At 35.9% G+C, this 24,950-nt stretch overlaps 1 protein-coding gene across 6 annotated transcripts in view; it reads left to right on the top strand.

Annotated features, from left to right (window-relative positions):
* The window catches only part of NBEA (neurobeachin), a 631,767-nt gene that overhangs the window by 533,706 nt on the left and 73,111 nt on the right, over positions 1-24,950 (top strand). For all 6 annotated transcript variants that reach the window (XM_057532889.1, XM_057532888.1, XM_057532885.1 and 3 more), the window contains one exon: positions 17,294-17,434. In XM_057532889.1, coding sequence (XP_057388872.1) covers positions 17,294-17,434 — 141 coding nt within the window. The remainder of the gene's footprint in view (positions 1-17,293; positions 17,435-24,950) is intronic.

The following is a 24,950-nucleotide window of genomic DNA, read 5'->3' as shown; positions in this document are numbered from 1 at the left end:
TTATTTATACCTCCATTGTTTTTTTGTAAATATACTTTATGTTATTTATACCTCCATTGTTTTTATGTAAAAATGGTTACTTTTCACTAAGATATTTAAAACTGATTTTCTTAGGAATTTTTCTGGGATAATGATAACAATAATAGCCAACATTTGACATATATTATTACATGCGAGGCATCGTGTTAAGCATTGTACATAGATTTTCTCATTTTATCCCCACAACCCTATGATGAATTGCACTAGTTACATAGGTTCTATTTCCTTTCATTTCTTACCTATTATTTCTCTACAATCGTTAGGTAGAATATACTTCTTTTTTAAAAAAGCGTAGCGATTAAGTTATCTCCTAGATGCCCTCCACCTTTCCTAAACACCCTACACTAAGGACAGTCATGTCAGATATGAGCAGAGGCAACAGAAATGCATAGAGTGAGCCACTCTACCTCTCCAGAGATTTTGGTTCTATGTGGAACTGACATACCTACTAACGTGCTCATAAATTTTGCTAATCAAAATGCAACTTTGGCTCAAAGTTTATCTTTCTTCATAGTATAATTAATTGTGTTTATTCATCCTATGAAAAAGTATTAAAAGAAATACACTCAATTATAGCCAACAAAATATAATTCCTACACTTCCTTTTATTAATACTTCATTACTTCAGGCTCCATTTCTTAAGAATGTATGTGGAAACTGTGTTGTGATTAGCTGAAGTTCACCTGATGATGAAAGGCCATGTTAAGCAAATTAATAGTGTGCATAAAATTGCAAAGGGGAGATTTCATCTATTTAAGAGAACAAAATTTTCACACATTTTACAAACATAAATTTCCAAATTAAAAGGATTCTTATCAATAAGAACAACCTAAAACGTAAGCACCATGTGTTTTAAAATTTGAATTTGAAAGATTTTTCTTTGTTTTTACATTCAATTTTTATCTTATTTTGACTTTTTATTATAAAATTTTTCAAAAGTAAAGTACCAACAATAATACCCACTTACCCAGTGCCTAGATGTTACAATTATTAACATTTTAGCTTTTTTTTGTTGTTTTACTGAAGTGCTTTAAGGTGAATTAAAGATATCATACTTTATCCCTAAATCCTTTAGTATGAAAAATACATTTTCCTACATTACCAGAATACCATCATCACAGCTAACAAAACTTATGGTAATTCCCTAATATTATGTAACACTGTGCCCATAATCAGGTTTCCCAGTTGCCTACCATATGTCTTTAAAAAATTGGTTTCTTCAAGCCCGGATTCAGTCAAGCACCACACAGTACATTTTTTTTGAAATAAGCAATTTATTTTTTCTTGTCCTTTTTTAAATTGAAGTATAGTTGATATACAATATTATATTAGTTGCAGATGTACAAATCGTGATTCAAAATTTTTATAGATTAATTCCATTTAAAGTTATTATAAAATACTGCTATATTCTCTGTGCTGTACAATATATCCTTGTAGTTTATTTATTTTATACCTCTTCATCCCCTACTCCTATTTTGTTCCTCCCCCCTTCCCTCTCCTTACTGGTAACCACTAATTTGTTCTTTATATCTGTAAGTCTGCTTCTGTTGTGTTATATTCATTTGTTTTATTTTTTAGATTCCACGTATAAGTGATATTATACAGTATTTGCCTTTTTCTGTCTGACTTATTTCACTAAGCATAATACCCTCCAGATTCATCCATGTTGTTGCAAATGATGAAATTTTCATTCTTTTTATGGCTGAGTAGTATTTTATTGCGTGTGTGTGTGTGTATATATATATATGTGTGATATATGTGTATATATGTGTATGTATATATGTGTGTGTATATACATATATATGTGATATATATGTATATGTGTGTGTATATATACGTGATATATATATGTGTATGTATATGTGTGTATATATATACGATATATATGTATATATGTGTATGTATATATGTGAGTATATATATATATACATATATATATGTATATATATATATCTCACATCCTGTTTATCCATTCATCTCTTTTTTTTTTTTTTTTAAGAAATTCACGTTCTTTTATTTATTTATTTATTTATTTATGACTGTGTTGAGTCTTCGTTTCTGTGCGAGGGCTTTCTCTAGTTGCGGCAAGTGGGGACCACTCTTCATCGCGGTGCGCCTCTCACCATCGCGGCCTCTCTTGTTGCGGAGCACAGGCTCCAGATGCGCAGGCTCAGCAATTGTGGCTCACGGGCCCAGTTGCTCCGCGGCATGTGGGATCTTCCCAGACCAGGGCTCGAACCCGTGTCCCCTGCATTGGCAGGCAGATTCTCAACCACTGCGCCACCAGGGAAGCCCCCATTCATCTCTTGATGGACCACTTAGGTTGCTTTCATATCTTGGCTATTATAAATAGTGCTCCTATGAACATTGGGGTACAAGTATCTTTTTGAATTAGTGTTTTTGTTTTCTTCAAATTCTACCCAGAAGTAGAATTGCTAGATCATATGTTAGTTCTATTTTTAGTTTTTTGAGGAACCTCCATCCTGTTCTCCATAGTGGCTGCACCAATTTACATTCCCACCAACAGTGCACGAGGGTTCCCTTTTCTCCACATCCTCACCAACAATTACTATGTGTGTGGTCTTTTTGATGATAGCCATTCTGATAGCTGTGAGGTAGTATCTCACTGTGGTTTTTTTCTTTTTTTAAATTAATTAATTATTTATTTATATATTTTTGTCTACTTTGGGTCTTTGTTGCTGCCCGCAGGCTTTCTCTAGCTGCGGTAAGCGGGGGCTTAGTTGCAGTGTGCGGGCTTCTCATTGCGGTGGCTTCTCTTGTTGCGGAGCAGGGGCTCTAGGTGTGCGGGCTTCAGTAGTTGTGGCACGTGGGCTTCAGTAGTTGTGGCACGCGGGCTCCAGTAGTTGCAGCTCGCAGGCTCAGTAGTTGTGGTGCACGGGCTTATGTGCTCTGCGGCATGTGGGATCTTCCCAGACCAGGGCTCGAACCCATGTTCCCTACATTGGCAGGCGGATTCTTAACCACTGCACCACCGGGGAAGTCCCTCATTTTGGTTTTGATTCATATTTCTCTGATGATTAACGACGTTGAGCGTCTTTTCATGTGCCTGTTGGCCATCTGTATTTTTTGGAAAAAATCTCTATTCAGGTCTTTTGCCTGTTTTTTAATTGGGTTATTTGTTTTAATATTGAATTGTATGAGCTTTTTGTATACATTGGGTATTAACCCCTCGGTCATATCATTTGCAAATATTTTCTCCCATTCCGTAGGTTATCTTTTCATTTTGTCAATGGTTTCCTTTGCTGTATAGGTCCCATGACCACATAGTATGTTTGATTCTTATGTCTCTTAAATGTCTTTTAGGTTAGAATAGTTCCTAACCACTACCCTTTTTTTTTCATGATAGTGACTTATTAAAGAAACCATGCCAGCTGTCCTGTAGAATATCTCATCTTCTGCATTTGTCTTTTTTACCTCATGTTGTCATTTAACTTATTTTAAATGTTTGATATATGGCAATTCAAATATCAGTGAAGATTGATAACAGGAATTTATATTTGGAAATATATGATATTTATTGTTTGCTAGCTAAAATATAAAGTTACCATAACTTATTAAAATTTATGAAAGTTAAAATGTTCACATTTGAAAGATATTCCTGAGTCATATAATTTTAAAAGCCATCTAAAATTCTAACACGGGATAAACCAAATAGTAAAAAGAGGTGATGGAAAACTAAAGATTTCCACTATTCTCACTCCCCAGAGGCAACTATTATTATAGTTTCACGTATATTCTGCAAAAATTTTTCTCTGAATATTTAAGCAAAAGTATATTACATATATACTCTATAGGATTTTTAGAGAAGCATTGATAATGCTAAATGATGCTGGGTTTGCAACTGGCTTTTTTCAATCCTAGTACTAGTCATGATAATTTAATATTATCTCTAATCCATTCTCCACAGAACCGTTGGAGGTACCTTTGTAAAGCCTAACTCAAATCTTGTTTCTCTCCTGCTTAAAACCATTCAGTGACTTTCCACTGCACTTACCATAAAATACGTTTCATCACTCTGGTCTACAAGGCCTCTACCCACTTTCTCACCTCATCTCATAAACTCTTCCTCTCGTCTATTACGCTTTAGTCACACTGCTTTTCTTTCTGTTCCTTGAACATACCATCACGCCCCCCTTTGACCCTTTGCACTAGCTCTTCCTCCGTCTTGAATTCTCTCACCCCAGAATTTCTTATGACTGACTTCTTCTGGTCATTCATGTCCCTGCTCAGAGGTTCTTGAGAGATGCCTTCCCTCTCCACACAGTCACTGCTATCCTATTACTCTGTTTTAATTGTCAACAGAGCACTTATCGCTGATAGTTTCTCATTTACCAAATTGCTTATTTATATTTTGTCTGTCTCTGTCTCTACAGACAGACAGAAACATACACACACCCATACACACACATTCTCTTAAGTGCACAGATACACACCTACATTTAAACGCACACTTCATGAGAACAGCGACCTTGTTTATCTTATTTTAGGGTATAATTATAGGCATAATTTCTGACACATAGTAGGCACTCAATATTTATTGAATTAATGTATCTTGGAATTTTTTCTAATCAGCCTTTTTGATTAGCTGCATAATATACAGCAGTGTGGGTGTGTCATCATGTAACTAATCCTTTATTGGAAATTTAGACTACTTCCAGTTTTAGTTTGCTTGGTTTTTTGCCATTTCAAGCAATTCTGTGAAAAATATCCTGCATCTTATTCTTTCCACATTATAAATTCCTCAGAGTGGAATTACTAGATCCAAACAAAGCATGTGCATATTTTTAAAAATATTACCAGTTTTCCCCACAAGAAATTTATACCAATTATATTCCTACCAACTGTATTATGAGGTATCATGTTTGTTACACCCTGGCCAACAATGAGTATTACGAAACAATAATTTTTGACAACCTAATGAATAAAACTAATTTTTGTTTGACATTTTAAGAATTGCCAGTGTACTTCTGATCTTTGGTTCCAAGTAATAGAAAATCAACTTAAACTGACTTTAAAATATAAAGTTGTTTTGGCTTATATCACTGAGAAATACAGAGATGGGTCAGTTCAGGTAAACTGGATCCAAGGGCTCCCCAGTGTTGTAGGATGCAACATATCTGTTACTTTTCTGCATTGGCATCAATTCTCAGTCCGGCTTCTCCATGTTATAGCAGTGATGCCTTTGTAACCCCACCAGAAACAGAAAATCCTTCTTTCCCAGGTAGTTTCAGCAACGTTTCTTTGGAATAACTTGAATCATGTGCTCATTTCTGTACCAATCTTACTGGTCATATAGATAGGATATGCCGATTGACAGGTCTGGATCACATGACTACTCAAAAGGTCTGATAATAGAGTCAGCCCACCTGAACCAGGTAGACCAAGGATAAGGAAGGAGTGGTTCACAGAGGAAGAAGGAATAATGGATGCTGAGCAGAAAAAAGAAGAGATACCATTACATTGTATGAGCCGGTGATATTTTTCCTACATACATTTCATTCATTTTTCTGTGAATTGCCTGTTCATCTCATTTGCTCATTTAATTGGGTCATTCCTTGGTTTTTACTGATTTGTAAGAGTTCTTTTTTTTTAAAGGAAACTAGCTTTTTATCATATGTGCTATAAATATTTTCACTACATGTTGTCTTTTGATTATGCCTAAAAAGTTTGTCTAAAATTTCTATATGGAAATATAAAGTATTGTACAATCAGATCAATTCACCTTCATTCATTCAGGATATATGAGGCATCTAAAAAGAGCCAGGGTACTGTATTAGGTACTGAGGATACAGGGATGAATAAAACATAGGGCATTCCCTTGAAGGGCTTATCTGCTGGGTAAAAGAAATTATAAACTTGCCTAACTGTTACCAGATGGTAACATGTAGGGCTTCACAGATGAAATTTGAGCTGCTTCCGGAAGAATGATTTGGAACTCCCCGGTCAGATAAGAGAGAGGCTGGGAATTCACTTGAGCACAGAAGGGTCTATAGGTATGATTTCTATTTTGTCATAACCGAGAATTTTAAGAATGATATTATGTAGCTCATGACTGACAAAACAAGAAAGGCAGGAATTCTTGAAGCTTCTTCTAAGGATTTCCAAGCCCTCGGTTATCATAATGAAAGATAACAAGATGACCTAGATATGTTAGAAGCTCAGATGTGTTGAGTGTTGACCTAATAATTAAAGCAATACTCAGAAGCCAAACAAATCCGTCAGCTGTACCCAGCTTCAAGCTGTCTAGCACAAAGCTTCAGCTGGTTCTGTAAAATGTACAGCAATCAGCCACCAATGTGATCTTGATTTGACTTTTCTTCATTGTCTTCATCTGTAACGTAAGGGAGTTGGATTACTAGGCCTGTAAGGTTCGTTCCATTTCTGTGGATCCGTGATGGACGAGGAATCTCATAGACAGCTATAGAAGAAAATAAAAATGACATCAGGATCAGAATTTCATATTTAGCAATGAAAAAGCCATGCAGTGTTGTGGAAAGAGTAGAGACCCAGGCACCCGTTTCCTTGTCATGAAATCAGGTTCATAATGAATGCTGTGTCCACCTCAGAGACTTTTGAAAATCAATCCAGAAAATGGATGTGAAGACATTATCTTATACAAATACATAGTATTATTAGCAGTTGTAGCAACAATAGTGACCTCTTGAACATTTTTTAATGTGTAAATAGAGTCCTAATGCCATGAATATCATAAGCATTTTCAAGTTATTTTGATATACTAGAATTCAGTTTTATTAATATTGATTTATTTGGACCTCTGATTTTCCCTTGAAAACCCTTTTTATTCTTATAATTTCTAATCTATTTTAATGGCATTGACCATACCTCAGGTGAATCCACATTTATGTTTTATTTATTTACTGAAATCAACTCTATGCTCAGATTTTATATTCTCTAGAGTCCTTTTAGTGTCTCATATAGTACCATTTACCCAATAAGTATTTTTTATTTAAATAATTTTTGTTGCTCATTTTTACCTATTTTATTTAATATATATATATCTGTTCCATATGAAAGAACTGATAAAACTTGTAAGGTTTCATGAAATAGAAAAACATTGATAGATAAAGGCTAAGAGAACAGAAAGGGAAAGAAAATAAGAAAATGAAACCAAAGAAAGAGTTGGCACTCAAAAATATATACTATAATGATTCTAACCAGAAGTTTTCAAAGTACCTTTTAATGGACACTAGTTCTATAGCATGTTAACAAGAAAGCAAAAGGAAGAATGAGGTTCTAATAAAAATAGATAGATAAACAGACAGACAAACACTGGAGTGAACAAAATTAAGCAATGCTGTTTACAATAATATTTCTCAGAGCCTTTAATAATGTAAATCTCCATAAGCATCTGTCAGGATTTTTGTTCCATATAATAAAATCACAGTTTATCAGGAAAACAAAGCTTTTTGTGGTACTTAAAGCTGAGACAAATGTCTCTCGTTGGTATTCAAAACAGGTAAATTGAAAGACAGAGTAGAGAAAACCCTCAACATTGTTTCTTCAGTGAATTCAGTAGTATTTCATATAGACATGGTAATGTTACACATGTAATTTTCCATCAATTTTATATTGAAAATAGTACTTTTTGCAAGCTATATAGGCTTTATAGCGGTTTTAGAAATTGAATTATAATAATGTGTTATAGAGGTAGAATTATTTTTTAATTTTGCATTGTTCTCTGCATCATTTTCTGCTTATCTGTTAGACTGTCAGCTTGTAACACACAAACTCACAAGGACAAAAGAACAACAAATCTAATAGCAAACTCTAAACTTTCAGTTATAAATTTCATATGGGAATCCCTAAAAAGCATAGAGGTGGCTATGTCTAAATGCCTACTGTTTAAGAGAAAATGAAACCAATTATTGCTATAGTGGTTATAATAAAAATTGAAAAAGATTGCAAAATAAATGTATAAATTTCATTAAGTGTAATTTTAGTATTTTACCAGAATTCTACCTTACTTATTTACTAAATCCAAGTGGTATTGACCTTGCATTATTTGCTCAATTTTTAAAAGGATAACAAACTTACAACCTTATCAATTTATACATAGGTTAAGTAGGTAGGTGTAGATAGGTGAATAATTGATTGATGGGTAGGTAGATAGATAGTTTGGTAGGTAGGATAGATAGATAGATAGATAGATAGATAGATAGATAGATAGATAGATAGGTAGATAATTATATCTATTTGGATCCCATAAGAAAATATGTCATCTGTGATGAAACTCTCTTTTCCCAAAAAGATATTTTGAAGTATTTTTCCTTTGAATGATTTATTGCCTCTTGATTGAAGCAAAATAATAGAAAAATAATAAGTACAAACCAAACTATTTACATTTGTTTTATAAAATTTATGTGTAAATGTGTCAGATGAAAATTCAAAATTAAGACATGTATTTTAGGAAGTTACTCATGGAGGCTTCTATAGGCTTTAACGCAGGACAGCTGTTTCCTACAAAGTATTATTCTGTAAAACACTCCAATAAAATGACTTTGATGAAACTTGAGTAAAATAAAAAGTGTAAATATTTATGTTATCCCTTTTCCAGTAGTTGAGGAGAAGCCTGGAAAAGATTAGAGGAAGGGCCATGAGGCCCTTTGTGGGGTTTTGTTTTTGTGGGGTGTTGCAGAACAAACAATATCAGGTAAGGTCAGTCCTGAGGGATTGTGCAGACATTTTATGCATGTGGAAGATCTATGAGCATATTCAAGACAGAATAAAGTACTCAGCATTTTAAATGCTTTGAAAAATATATACTTATAATACTGAATTAGGAAAACACGTATCTTCACATCTAGAAAAGTATAAAATATATAGGCCATTTTAAATGAAAAACTTACTGTATCAATTCAGTAACAGAACTCACATATTTCATTGTAGTAATTATCCTTTTATCAAAAAAGTAATTATATTTGTTTGAAATATTATTGATATTTTATATGACATTCAATGAAATTACATTGCCTTTTTATATCCAAGTAAAACACATTTGAGAGATAGCCAGTGATATATAGCACAGAATAAAGTTTAAGCCTTGAAATATTTAAAAAATATGTTTAAACCAGAGTTTTAAAAAATTAAATAATTAAATTATTTAGTCTTTAAGTTATAATTAAGTTTAAGGAAAAAGAACATAATTTATAAATAATTTTAATATTCAGGATAAGAATCTTGCAAATAAGAGTTTATTATGGAAATTCTAAGAGACTTTTAATAGCGGACATCATTGTATTGTTTGAATTAGTCCCCTGGGACCAAAAGAAAAAGCTTACAAGCAATTTATAGATGAATTTTTCTCTCTTGTGTAACATTATTTGTCTCCCATTGAAACACTAATTTTCTTTTTTTTTTTAATTAATAGATCTTTATTGGAATATAATTGCTTCAAAATACTGTGTTAGTTTCTGTTGTACAACAAAGTGAATCAGCCACATGCATACATATGTCCCCATATCCCCTCCCTCTTGAGCCTCCCTCCAATCCTCCCTATCCCACCCCTCTACGTCATTGCAAAGCACCGAGCTGATCTCCCTGTGCTATGCTGCTGCTTCCCACTAGTTATCTATTTTACATTCAGTAGTGTATATAAGTCGATGCTACTCTCACTTCGCCCCAGCTTCCCCCTCCCACCCCGTGTCCTCAAGTCCATTCTCTGTGTCTACATCTTTTTTCCTGGCCTGCCACTAGGTTCATCAGTACCATTTTTTTTTTTTTTTTTAGATTCCATATATATGCATTAGCATACGGTATTTGTTTTTCTCTTCCTGACTTACTTCACTCTGTATGACGGACTCTAGGTCCATCCACCTCACTACAAATAACTCAATTTTGTTTCTTTTTATGGCTGAATAATATTCTATTGTATATATGAGCCATATCTTCTTTATCCGTTCATCTGTCGATGGACATTTAGGTTGGTTCCATGTCCTGGCTATTGTAAATAGTGCTGCAGTGAACATTGTGGTACATGTCTCTTTTTGAATTATGGTTTTCTCAGGGTAGATGCCCAGTAGTGGGATAGCTGGATCATATGTTAGTTCTATTTTTAGTTTTTTAAGGAACCTCCATACTGTTTTCCATACTGGTTGTATCAATTTACATTCCCACCAACAGTGCAGGAGGGCTCCCTTTTCACTACACCCTTTCCAGCATTTATTGTTTCTAGATTTTTTGATAATGGCCATTCTTACCACTGTGAGGTGATACCTCATTGAAGTTTTGATTTGAATTTCTCTGGTAATTAGTGATGTTGAGCATCTTTTCATGTGCCTCTTGGCCATCTGTATGTCTTCCTTGGTGAAATGTCTGTTTAGGTCTTCTGCCCATTTTTTAACTGGATGGTTTGTTTTTTTGATATTGAGCTGCATGAGCTTCTTGTATATTTTGGAGATTAATCCTTTGTCTGTTGTTTCACTTGCAAATATTTTCTCCCATTCTGAGGGTTGTCTTTTTGTCTTGTTTATGGTTTCCTTTGCTGTGCAAAAGCTTTTGAGTTTAATTAAGTCCCATTTGTTTACTTTTGTTTTTATTTCCGTTACTCTAGGAGGTGGGTCAAAAAAGATCTTGCTGTGGTTTATGTCAAGGAGTGTTTTTCCTATGTTTTCCTCTAAGAGTTTATAGTGTCTGGTCTTATATTTAAGTCTTTAATCCATTTTGAGTTTATTTTTGTATATGGTGTTAGGGAGTGTTCTAATTTCATTCTTTTACATGTAGCTGTCCAGTTTTCCCAGCACCACTTTTTGAAGAGGTTGTATTGTATGTTTTTGCCTCCTTTGTCGTAAATTAGGTGCCCATATGTGCATGGGTTTATCTCTGGACTTTCTATCCTGTACCATTGATCTATAGTTCTGTTTTTGTGCCAGTATCATACTTTCTTGATTACTGTTGCTCTGTGGTATAGTTTGAGGTTGGGGAGCCTGATTCCTCCAACTCCGTTTTTCTTTCTCAAGATTGCTTCGGCTCTTCAGGGTCTTTTGTGTTTGCATACGAATTGTAAAAATTTTTGTTCTGGTTCTGTGAAGAATGCCATTGGTGATTTGATAGGGATTGCATTGAATCTGTAGATTGCTTTGGGTAGTATAGTCATTTTCACAATATTGATTCTTCCAATCCAAGAACATGGTATACTTCTCCATCTGTTTATGTCATCTTTTTTTTTTTTTTTTTTATATTTACACAAGACTGATGAACATAAGTATTTCTTTTTTTTTTTTTTCCACACACACACACTGTATTTTATTTTTACAAGAGATAAATAGACTGACACCAAACATTGTACATGGATGACCACAACAAAAGCAACAATGATTGCAATTACCAAACATGAAACACACTCATACTATGTCATAATATTGTGTTTATGTCATCTTTGATTTCTTTCATCAGTGTTTTATAGTTTTCTGAATACAAGTCTTTTGCCTCCTTAGGCAGGTTTATTCCTAGGTGTTTCATTCTTTTTGTTGCAGTGGTAAATGGGAGTGTTTCCTTAATTTCTCTTTCTGATTTTTCATTGTTGCTGTATAGGAATGCCAGATATTTCTGTGCATTAATCTTGTATCCTGCAGCCTTACCAAATTCATTGATTAGTTCTACTAGTTTTCTGGTGGCATCTTTAGGATTTTCTATGTATAGTATCATGTCATCTGCAAACAGTGACAGTTTTACTTCTTCTTTTCCAATTTGTATTCCTTTTATTTCTTCTTCTTCTCTGATTGCCATGGCTAGGACTTCCAAAACTATGTTGAATAAGAGTGGCGAGAGTGGACATCCTTATCTTGTTCCTGATCTTAGTGAAAATGCTTTCAGTTTTTCACCATTGAATATGATGCTTGCTGTGGGTTTCTCATATATGGCCTTTATTATGTTGAGGTAGGTTCCCTCCATGCCCATTTTCTGGAGAGCTTTTATCATAAATAGGTGTTGAATTTTGTCAGAAGCTTTTTCTGCATCTATTGAGATGATCATATGGTTTTTACTCCTTAATTTGTTAATGTGGTGTATCACATTGATTGATTTGTGTATATTGAAGAATCCTTGCATCCCTGGGATAAATCCCACTTGATCATGGTGTATGATCCTTTTAGTGTGTTGTTGGATTCTGTTTGCTAGTATTTTGTTCAGGATATTTGCATCTGTGTTCATCAGTGATATTGGTCTATAATTTTCTTTTTTTTTTTTTTTTTTTTTTTTTTATAGCTACTTTATTTATTTATTTATGGCTGTGTTGGGTCTTCGGTTCGTGTGAGGGCTTTCTCTAGTTGCGGCAAGTGGGGGCCACTCTTCATCGCGGTGCGGGGACCGCTCTTCATCGCGGTGCGCGGGCCTTTCACTATCGCGGCCTCTCTTGTTGTGGAGCACAGGCTCCAGACGCGCAGGCTCAGCAGTTGTGGCTCACGGGCCCAGCTGCTCCGTGGCATGTGGGATCTTCCCAGACCAGGGCTCGAACCCGTGTCCCCTGCATTAGCAGGCAGACTCTCAACCACTGCGCCACCAGGGAAGCCCCTATAATTTTCTTTTTTTGTGATAATCTTTTTGTGGTTTTGGTATCAGGGTGATGGTGGCTTCGTAGAATGAATTTGGGAGTGTTTCTCCCTCTGCAATTTTTTGGAAGAGTTTGAGAAGGATCGGTGTTAACTCTTCTCTAAATGTTTGATATAATTCGCCTGTGAAGCCATCTGGTCCTGGGCTTTTGTTTCTTGGAAGATTTTTTATTACTGTTTCAATTTCATTACTTGTGATAGGTCTGTTTATATTTTCTAATTCTTCCTGGTTCAGTCTTGGAAAATTGTACCTTTCGAAGAATTTGTCCATTTCTTCATGGTTGTCCATTTTATTGGCATATAGTTGTCTGTAGTAGTCTCCTATAATCCTTTGTATTTCTACAGTGTCAGTTGTGATTTCTCCTTTTTCATTTCTAATTTTATTGATTTGCATCTTCCCCCTTTTTTCTTGATGAGTCTGGCTAAGGATTTATCAATTTTGTTTATCTTCTCAAAGAACCAGATTTTAGTTTTATTGATCTTTGCTATTGTTTTCTTTGTTTCTATTTCATTTATTTCTGCTCTGATCTTTATGATTTCTTTCCTTCTACAGACTTGGGGTTTTCTTTGTTCTTCTTTCTCTGGTTAAGTGTAGGGTTAGATTGTTTATTTGAGATTTTTCTTGTTTCTTGAGGTGAGATTGAATTGCTATAAACTTCCCTCTTAGAACTGCTTTTGCTGCATCCCATAGGTTTTGGGTCGTCATGTTTCAATGTCATTTTCTATATATTTTTTTTATCTCTTCTTTGATTTCTTCAGTGATCTCTTGGTTATTAATAGTGCACTTTTAGCCTCCATGTATTTGTGTTTTTTACAGTTTTTTTCCTGTAATTGATTTCCAGTCTCATAGCATTGTGGTCAGAAGAGATGCTTGATACGATTTCAGTTTTCTTAAATTTTCTGAGGCTTGATTTGTGACCCAAGATGTGATCTATCCTGAAGAATGTTCCGTGCGCACTTGAGAAGAAAGTGTCTTCTGCCACTTTTGGGTGCAGTGTTCTATAAATATCAATTAAATCTATCTGGTCTATTGTGTCATTTAAAGCTTGTGTTGCCTTACTTATTTTCTTTTTGGATGATCTGTCCATTGGTGTAAGTGGGGTGTGAAAGTCCCCTACTATTATTGTGTTACTGTGTTGATTTCTCCTTTCATAGTTGTTAGCATTTGCCTTATGTATTGAGGTGCTCCTATGTTGGGTGCATAAACATTTATAATTGTTATATCTTCTTCTTAGATTGATCCTTTGATCATTATGTAGTGTCCCTCCTTATCTCTTGTAACAATCTTTATTTTAAAGTCTATTTTTTCTGATATGAGTATTACTACTCCAGCTTTCTTTTGATTTCCATGTGCATGGAATATCTTTTTCCATCCCTTCACTTTCAGTCCTTATGTGTCCGTAGGACTGAAGTGGGTCTCTTGTAGGCAACATATATATAGGTCTTGTTTTTGTATCCATTCAGCCAGTCTGTGTCTTTTGGTTGGGGCATTTAATCCATTTACATTAAAGGTTATTATTGATATGTATGTTCCTATTACCATTTTCTTGTTTGTTTTTGTGGGTTTTTTCTTGTGTTTCCCGCCTAGAGAAGTTTCTTTAGCATTTGTTGTAAAGCTGGTTTGGTGGTGGTGAATTCTCTTAGCTTTTGCTTGTCTGAAAAGCTTTTGATTTCTCTGTCGAATCTGAATGAGATCCTTGCTGGGTAGAGTAATCTTGGTTGTAGGTTTTTCTGTTTCATCACCTCAAGTATATCCTGCCACTACCTTCTGGCCTGTAGAATTTCTGCTGAAAAATCAGCTGATAACCTTATGGGGATTCCTTTGTATATTATTTTTTGGTTTTTCCTTGCTGCTTTTAATATTTTTTCTCTGAATTCAATTTTTGTTAGTTTGATTAGTTTGATTAATATGTGTCTTGGTGTGTTTTTCCTAGGGTTTATCCTGTATGGGACTTTCTCTGCTTCCTGGACTTGGGTGACTGTTTCCTTTCCCATGTTAGGGAAGTTTTCAACTATAATCTCTTCATCTGTTTTCTCAGACCCTTTCTTCTTCTTCTTCTGGGACCCCTGTAATTCGAATGTTGGTGCTTTTAGCATTGTCCCAGAGGTCTCTGAGATTGTCTTCAATTCTTTTCATTCTTTTTTCTTTATTCTGCTCCTCAGCAGTTATTTCCACCATTTTGTTTTCCAGCTCGCTTATTTGTTCTTCTGCCTCAGTTATTCTGTTATTGATTCCTTTTAGTATATTTTTCTTTTCAGTTACTGTGTTGTTCATCTCTGTCTGTTCTTTAGTTCTTCTAGATCTTTGTTAAACATTTCTTGTATTTTCTCAATCTGTGCCTCCATTCTGTTTCTGAGATTCTGGATCATCTTTACTATCATTACTCTGAATTCTTTTTCAGGAAGATTGCCTATTTCCTCTTCATTTATTTCATCTTGTAGGTTTTTACCTTGCTCCTTCATCTGTGACATATTTTTTTGCTGTCTCTCTCTCCCTTTTATTTTTTATTTTTTTTATTTTTTACTTTTTTTTTTATGAGTTGGATTGTGTTCCTGTCTTACTGGTTGTTTGGCCTGAGGCTTCCAACACTGGAGTTTGTAGGCTGTTGGGTAGAGCTGGGTCTTGGTGCTGAGGATCTCCTGAGACCTCACTCCGATGAATATTCCCTAGGGTCTGAGGTTCTCTGTTAGTCCAGTGGTTCGGACTCAGAGCTCCCACCACAGGAGCTTCAGCCCGACCCCCGGCTCATGAACCAAGATCCCGCAAGCTGCATGGGGTGACAAAAAAAAAAAAAGAGAGAGAACAATAACAAAGTAAAAAATAAAATTAGAATAGGAAACTATCAGATACGTTAGAAAGAATATAAAAATAAAAATATAGATGAATCAACAACCGGAAGGTACATCAGTACCAGAATGGTAAAAAAGAGGAGGGGGGAAAAGGAAAAAAAAAAGGGGGGGAAAGGCCTTGGCTGTGGAGGGCAGGGCCTAAGCAAGGGTGATGTTTGGGTGGTGGGCAGGGCCTATGCTTAGGACCCACAGGGCTGGAAAAGGCCCTGGGGGCTGTGGGGGGTGGGGCTTAGGCTCAAGGAACAGAAGGGGCCCAGTCGTGCCCCCTACCCCTGGTCTCAGAGGGCAGGGACACCTCACCTGGGAGCCCAGCAGGCTTCCTGGTCTCAAGTGGGTGGGGCTAACGCCCTCCTCTCCTCTCCTGCTCCTCCCGGAGGGCCCCTCCCGCCTGCCTCTCCTGATCTCTCTCACCTCCGTCCTATGTCCCCAGGACCCACGTGGCCTGGAGGGGGCTTTGGGGAGGGGGTACCAGCCTGGGAACTCAGCAGGCTCCCCGGCCCAAGTGGGCCAGGCAATCACCCTCTGCTCCTCTGCCACTCCTCCCAGAAGGTCCCTCCCGCCTGCCTCTCCTGATCTCCCCAGCCTCAGGGGCGCCAATCCTGTCTGGCCTCCACTTCCCCTCCCCTTTCAGTCCCCCCATGTCCTACTGGTTCACTTGGGGGTTCCTCCTGTCTCCTTGGGCGTCAGGGTCCCCCACCAGTGGCCAGCGGGCGCCCTAGCTCTGGGGAGACACTAACTTCCCACACCACCATCGAAACCCTAATTTTCTACTACTTCCTTGTTAAAATTAAGCCTTGGGGGGAACTTCATAGTTAACTAGTAATATTAAATTTTGAAATAGAGGAATTATATATTTTATTTAGTATTCATCCTTTGTTTTCTAAGAAACATTTATTTTTTATAGTATGCAATCTAAAACAAAATAATGTAGCCATTAGGTATTATAATAATGGATTCCATATTCCATTAAACCAAAATCAGGCAAAAACTTAAGCTAAACCAGTTTGCTATTTGAAATTGTGAGGACTATATGCTGGAAAATCTTAATGATTAGCTGTGCTAGGAAGTTTGAGACAATGATCAAACTAACACATGCTTTGTTGAAAAAAATGTGTATAGTATCTTGAGCATTTTACCATGTGCTCCACTGTAGGGATTAACATCATAATTGATAGTGTGGTGGTATAGCTAGGACAAGTGTTAGTGGCCTTAACAAAATGCTTTCCAGGGAATCTGAATTGTCTGGATTATTTCCATCAGCCTTAGATTTGCAGTTGAACTTAATAGAAAGGATACTTGCCCCATCTGTATAATAATAGAATGGGACTAACATTCCAACAGCGTTTCCATATAAGTGACTATTGTCCTTCACACTCTGGGTGACAGCCTATTAAGACAAGGTTTCTCTAATATGGTTGTCACATGGTCAACTGCTTCACTTTCTCCTCACTGGATATCCTATGATCAAGCTAAATGTTCACTATGGTTGTGGTTAAGTAGGCAAAGTAACATCAAAATACTGGCTTTGCCTTAACAATTTAAACTGGATCATCTCTGGTAATCTAGTTTATGGAAACTTTTAATAAAACCTAGAAACCTTGCATACATAAATCATCTTCTTGAGTGAATTTTAGCAAGTGTGGTGATTATCAAAATCAAATATCAAAATCAAATTTGGTAGAAATAGATACGAAATAATTTATTTATATTCTATGGTTAAAATGAATTCACAGTAAATACTTTCAGGTAAAGAGTTATAGTATTGAATATCTACTATGACTGTATTAAACACAATGCTTCTTTTTCTCTTTTTATAGCCGATTGGTGCTTTGAACCCAAAGAGAGCTGTGTTTTACGCAGAGCGTTATGAGACATGGGAAGATGATCAAAGTCCTCCCTACCATTATAACACACATTATTCAACGGCAACATCCACCTTATCCTGGCTTGTTCGAATTGTGAGTGCCTTCATTAAGTTACAGTTTGCCTTTAATATCTCGAAGTACTTAACATAAGGAAATTAAATAAAACTCAAATATATTTATTTGTTTTAAACAAAGATTAAAGACCAGTGAAGTAGAGATTCCAAACTCTAGCAAAACCTGAATCCTTTTTGTTAATGAGTGGCCTTATTTGCAAAATTGGGTTAGAAAGATAGATTATTGTGAGTTTCTTAAACGTAAACCATTTATAAAAGGTACCAAACTCCTGAGTGCATCCTTAACACCCACTGTTTCCTTTCTCACTGATTGTTACAGGCTGGCACTCTCCCCAGCCTTCCCAATTTTGCTTCTCGGGTAGCATATTTTAAAAACAGTGTTCTAAATGTTTTGAAGACTATTTTCTCTTTCTCCTAAGACATAAATATATTCAAGTCTCTGCAATTTTTAAAATACATACATTCATACATACCTACATATATACGTACATACTTCCTTCCAGCCCCTACCCACTCTGCAGTGACTTTCCACGTCTACCCCTGTGTAGTCAAATGTACTAGAAGCACAGCCTCCACTGTCTTGTCCTGCACTGTGCTTTCTCCACTTTATCACCTGCCATTCAATCTTTAGCCTGCTTGATTTAGGTTCCACACCCATCACTTTACTGAATTATCCCTGTGGAGGTCACGGGTTATGTGGCAGAGCTTCATGATATAGCTGAAGCATTTGGCACCATTGCTCACTTCCTCCTACCTGAAATTCCTTCCTCTCATGGCTCCTCTGACAATATGCTCTCCTGGTTTCCCTCCTGTCATCCTAACTGTCCTGCCCAGTCTCACGCTCAGATCTCTTTTTCTCCATATTTCTATTCCCCAGGATATTTCTACGTACTTTATCTGGACTACATCATTCAGTTATAAGCTAATGACTTCCAGCTTCTGTCTTCATTGCAGACATTTCTCTTGGGCTCCTGACCTATATTTCTAATATATAAATATATTTACTTATTTCTATATACCACTGGATTTTTCTACCTGAACACCTCACAATACCATAAACACCATTTCCAAAAATGAACTCCTCATCTCCCTCATAGACCTGCAGGGGTGCCTACTGATTTCTTATCTAAACAATCAGCATGATCTTGCACCCAGTTACCCAATCTAGATATTTTCTCTATTTTATTAGCCCTTACATCCAGTCTGACATCACATCTGATAAGTTCCACCAACTACAGTCTGTCTCCTTTTCTCTATTAAGTCTGGCACTTCTTAGTTCAGGTTCCCGTTATTTCTCATCTAGATGATTGCAAAAGCTCTTAGCAAATCTCTCTGCCTTTAGTCTTGCCTTCTCCAATCTAGTCTAGTTAAGACCAATTACTGGAGTCAGATGGTCTGACTTTTTCTTAAAACTATAAGCGACTGAGGAGTATTGCAGAATGCTAAGTCAAATCTCTAAGTCAATGCAATCAATAAAGTTTTCTCCTCTTACCAAAACATACTTCAGACCATTCTGTTGCATGAGGCTGATTTGCCTCAGAAACACATTGATAAAGCAGCACATGAAAATGTGCATACACAGGAATGCATCTCCTATTTTCAAAGGTATTTTTTCCCACTGCCTGAATGACAGTTTGGTTTGGAGGTCTTCCTCAAGCATTCTCTCCATGATGGGGAGAAATTGAACTTATTATAAATATATAGTATGCATATGTTTTAAGTAACTTGTAAATCACTGATAGATGATATACTACAAATAATTACTGTTATCAAAAAAAAAGTTTGTCAGAATTAGGATTCAGTTTAACTGAACACATATTTTATATTTTTCATAATCCTAAACCAGCATAAGAAATAAAGAAGTTTAGGGCTTCCCTGGTGGCGCAGTGGTTGGGAGTCTGCCTGCTAATGCAGGGGACACGGGTTCGAGCCTTGGTCTGGGAGGATCCCACATGCCGCGGAGCAACTGGGCCCGTGAGCCACAACTGCTGAGCCTGCGCGTCTGGAGCCTGTGCCCCGCAACGGGAGGGGCCGCAATAGTGAGAGGCCCGCGCACCGCGATGAAGAGTGGTCCCTGCACCGCGATGAGGAGTGGCCCCCGCTTGCCGCAACTAGAGAAAGCCCTCGCACGAAACGAAGACCCAACACAGCTAAAATAAATAAATAAATAAATAAATAAATAATGTAGCTATTAAAAAAAAAATTAAAAAAAAAAAGTTTAGATTAACTATTCTGTAAGAAAACAAACTCAAATCTTATTTTAAAAATACACTCTGTAATTATAAGCTAAAGGAAAAGACATAAAACTTTCTTTAGACCAAAATTGTTAGTCTAATTTGTTGAAAAATTCACCTTAACTATGTGAACTTGAATCCTTTTATAAAAATGTTTCTGAGCTAGCAGTTTCTTAAATATTTTTTAACTCTTAACACTTTTTGAGTATAAGAAGTTCTATTTCTTTATTTTCTGTTACTTTGGAGGAGATATTAGATTTATACAAGTGCCTGTTTACCACTATAAACCAATCAGAACACCTTTAGTTTATGGGTTGTAATAATTTATTAATACTCTTCAGGTGTAAGAAAATACTTCACACTCATGCAAGAAGTAAAGGCTTTTCTGAATTACAGACACATGTATATAGAGAGAACTTTGTAGCTTCTATCCTGCAGTTTCAGCCACAAGTCAAAACTAAATCCAGAAACACAAAAATTTACCAGTCAAGATCCCAAACAGTTGATATTCTTTATGATGGACGTAAAATATGTTCATATTCTATATGGGCTCACAAATAAGCAAACAAGAAAACAAAAAGCAAGAAACAATCATTACTATAGTGAACCTCCACCATGGGAGGAGTAAGACACTTTTCTTGGGCATTTTTGGGATTAAAAAAAGCATTATCAAGTGGGTTGTTTTGAGAATTATATGAGTATATTATATATATATATATATATATATATAAAATAGTATTTTGAAATATATAAAATGGTATTCAGTGGCTTTTGTATAATCAAATTAGTCTGAAGTCAGATTTATAAGAATTTAAGTGTGAGTTCATAAAAATACTTATTATCACCAGCCTGATTTAACACTCTTCTATCCCTGATAAACTAAACATTTTATCAAATAATAAATCATAATTCATCCCTAAATTTATTTCTTATTCCAGTGAAATGGAATACAAATTTGAATCTCTGCAAGGGTACGGCAGACATGCTATCCCTATTTATGCTACACATGCCTTTTTAGTATTGTCTATAGCTGTGCTGCATGGTAGAAACGTAATGCAAGCCACTTATGTATGTAATTTAAATATTCTAGTAGCCATATTTAAGAGTAAAAAGAAACAGGTGAGATTAATTTAATAAATACATTTGTTAGCCCAGTATATCCAAAATTTTATAATTTCAACATGTAACCAATATAAAAATTATTAATGAGCTATTTTACATTGTTCTGGTATTCTTTGAAGTCCAGAATGTATTTTATATTTATAGCACATTCAACTTGAACTAGCCATATTTTAAGTACTCAGTAGTCACATGTGGCCTGTGGCTACTGCATTGGCAGGAGAGATCTATAAGATTGCTTTTATGGGGACTCATTTAGCCAATACATCTTAAGTTGTGCTGCTATAAATAGAAGTATCATGGTCTAATAGTTTACTAAGTGTTTAACCTAATGGCCCAGGGAATTGTGATTTCCTCACTCCCATCCCAAGGAGTTTATGAAGTAGAAAATGCATTAAAATTTGTGTCACTAAGAATTTGTTCATAAAAACAAAATACAGATTAAAATAAGTATCTACCCTTTACCTTTCAAGCCTTTTAGACCCAGTCATTAAACTCATTATTAGTTTCAGTCAATATGTTTAGTATGACAATGATAATAATTGCTTTAAAATGCTAATTAACTACATACCTCATTACTTTATTTTTTATTTTTTATATATATATTTATTTATATTTTATTTATTTATTTTTGGCTGCGTTGGGTCTTCGTTGCTGCACGCGGGCTTTGTCTAGTTGCGGCGGGCGGGGGCTACTCTTTGTTGCGGTGCACGGGCTTCTCATTGCGGTGGCTTCTCTTGTTGCGGAGCACGGGCTCTAGGCGCGCAGGCTTCAGTAGTTGCGGTGCGTGGGCTCAGTAGTTGTGGCTCGCGGGCTCTAGAGCGTAGGCTCAGTAGTTGTGGCGCACAGGCTTGGTTGCTCTGCGGCATGTGGGATCTTCCCTTCCCAGGGCTCGAACCCATGTCCCCTGCATTGGCAGGCAAATTCTTAACCACTGCACCACCAGGGAAGTCCCTACCTCATTACTTTAAATTAAAAATATTATTTTAGACACACTACCAGTGAAGTCACTTGTCTAAACTACAAGATTCTGAAAAAGCTGTTTCTTTGCTAGCTGCTGTTGGGCAAATGATGAATAAACTATCATAGAGGTTTGGAGTTTGTTCAGATATTAACTAGTATAATAGGACACATTTTACTTGGAATGTTTTTACTTTAAATCTTACCCTGAATATATAGCATATACACAGAAGTAATTCTGAATTACTTCGGAATTCACCTCCCAAATTCAGTATATTCAACCTACCTATTCAAAACTCACTTGTCAAACATTTAATTATAATTCTTAGGAAGTTAAATAGGTTGTACAACAAAAGTTAATTTATAAATCAGTTGTTTAGAATTTGGGATTTACTTTATAAATTATGGGTTGCTTTGAAAGCCTACCCAAGAGACTGTTTAAACCATAATATATCTTTAACAGTATATATTTGTAGTGAAAAAATAGTAGAAATACTTATGCAAGTACCAAAAGATAATGCTACTGAATAAAATATTGTCATCATGTTTCTCTTGATACTTACAGACAGTGCATATATACTTAGAGGAAGATGAGGGATTCTTAACCAAGAGACTGGTGTATGGTAGGCACATAGGTTTCTGAAGATTCTAAAAGATATTTCTGGTTTCTTTTGAAAGCAATGGGAGAAAATAAACTTGTGAAGTTAGCCAAAGTACAGTAGAAATAATGGTTCCTCCATTTCCTAGAATGTGATTGCATCTACTTGAAGGACCGTAGTGAGAATTGCGTTAGTTAACTGAGATAATACAGTTCCAAGCACAGAAAGGTGCTCAGTAACTTCAGTTCCCTTCCCTTTGGTCTTTATTATGCTTTATGTAACTTCAAAGTATACATCTTTTCTTTGATAGAGTTATGTCACAAGCACTGACTATTACCCAGGGATGGGGTTTGTTTCAAATGAAATGAAGAGAAGGAAAAGAAGAAAACTAAAAGGGGAGAGGGATGTAAGAAAAGATCCTCATGAGATGACTGAGCAAAAGTCATATAAGACAGAATAATAAAGGAGTTGTCTAAAGAGAAGAGGGGCAGAGGCACAGGGTTCGATTGCCCAGGAAGGGTGAATCGTCTGCGATCATTGGAAGGCAGGACAGGTTGTTAGTGTCCTTGCAGGGACTAAAGGTTATGACAGAATTCAGTAGGACAGGTACTTCCCATGCAGGACAGGTTAGTTTGATGTTCTAGCCCTGAGAAAGGGTTGGAAGGTTGGGGTAGATGTAATCAGGAGAAGGAAGTCTGCCATCAGCCATTTATATTGTATTACCAGACCAAACCTGAAGTTTTTTGTTTTTTTTTTAACCTGAAGTTTTTAAAGCCCAAGTATTTTAATTTCTGAAAATTCTATTTAACAGTTATTTATTTGTCCATCTTATCTCCCAAGCCAAAAGCTTTTCTAGTAGAATGATAAATATCTAATATGGTGATGTACATATAGAACATGGTTTGATCAACATGTGTCAGGTGAATAAATACAGAAGTTTCTTAAACTTAATACAGCTCTTGATCCTCTGTGTTAGTCAGGCATGAGTCAAATGAAAAAGAAAATCCTTGAGTCCTTGTACTGTGCCTTGAAGGTAATAGAGAAACACATGGTAAAAGGTAATCTCCACAGTAATCAGAGCTTGAAGATCAATACCCACTTATAAAAAAATAGGTTATCCATTTCTGTTAGTACTCTACCACTGTGGCAACTGGAGGCCTTCAGGAATAATGAGAATAAATGTCAGTAGAGTAGTATGTGACCCTCAAACAATTGTTAATCAGATCTTTATAAAGGCTACGTAGGACAGTGAAATGTGGAATTCTTCAATATCCTCCGCTTTTAGGTGCCACCAGACTCATAAACTTCACGACCAGAGATAATAATTCTTCAATTTCAGATTTATTTTCACTGTGCCCATCTGTGCTATTCTTGGCATGCCTTTGTTAAGGGTTGAAAACTGAGGAAGGATTTTATAATTTAGGCTGGGGTAGAGATCAGCTTTTAGTGGTTGATGATAAGAAGTAAGACTTTGCATGTATAAACGGGTCTTCACTCACATGTATTTAGTAGGTTAAAAATCATGAAGACAAGTCTGATCCCTCTAAATTATTCTCTGCCTACTATCTACAAAGAAAAAATAAATGCCTAACATCAGCATCCTAGAATAATGAAGAAGTGGATTCTGAAGATGCAACTTTATGGTCAAACTAGTGGTTAAGAACTGACAAGAAAAACTACATCTTACTCTTATCCAGCCATACCCACCCCCCTTCTCCCAACAGTACCTTGTATGTTTAGATGAGTTTGAAAAACATTAATTAAACACTAACTATGAACCAAGCACTTGCTTGGTTCTAAGGATAGAGGGATGAATTAGGCCTAAGGAACTGAGAGTCTGGTCAGTGTCTAGGGAACTGGCAGTCAGGGTGGAACCCAGCAGTGAGTACTTGACACAGTGCATGAAGCTGGTTGTCATCTTCATCACTCTGTGTCAGCTGAGATACTTCAAGCTTTCTCAATATTATTTAATCTTAATTACCCACAAGGTACCGTCATTCCCAACTAACATAGATGAAAGAACTGAGATACAGTTACTTCACACCGCTACTTACTTGGGTGGGGTTAAGTAAGGTGCCTAAGAGAAGTAAATGGTTCCACCAAGACTCAAACTTAGATCTGTCATATTTCATTCGATTTTACTGTTGCTACTTCTAGAATTTTTATATCCCTACTTTAATTTAGTGATAAGATATACGGCATTGACTACCTTCAGTTTAATAGGGAGTTAAATTTTTTTTTCCTAACTTAATTTTGGTGACATCTATTTGTCTCTCAAGTCACTTAAAATCTTAAACAGCAAGATGGACTTACTGGATGCATATTAGATTTTCAGGTAAATCAGTAATACCCTACTTACCTATATAGTGTTATATCATTCTTCATCTTATCTCTTTCACCATAGTTTTCTGTCATTCAATACTAAACATGAGACTTGGTGATACATTATAAACTTATAAAATTGATGTCATCTAGCCACACTAAATTTCAGGAAGATACTGAGGAATATGAATATTTATAGCTGTTGCCTGACAACTGGACCTTATGACTAGTGGCAAAAAGGGGAGTTTAAAGAAACAAAGTAATGTTTTATGGATATAAAAGAATGAACAGAAATTATATA

This window comes from Balaenoptera acutorostrata, chromosome 18, assembly GCF_949987535.1.
Source record: "Balaenoptera acutorostrata chromosome 18, mBalAcu1.1, whole genome shotgun sequence".
NCBI classification, from domain to species: Eukaryota; Metazoa; Chordata; class Mammalia; order Artiodactyla; family Balaenopteridae; genus Balaenoptera; species Balaenoptera acutorostrata.
The sequence above is the reverse complement of the archived record's forward strand: the minus strand, read 5'-3'. Positions and strand labels throughout refer to the sequence as shown.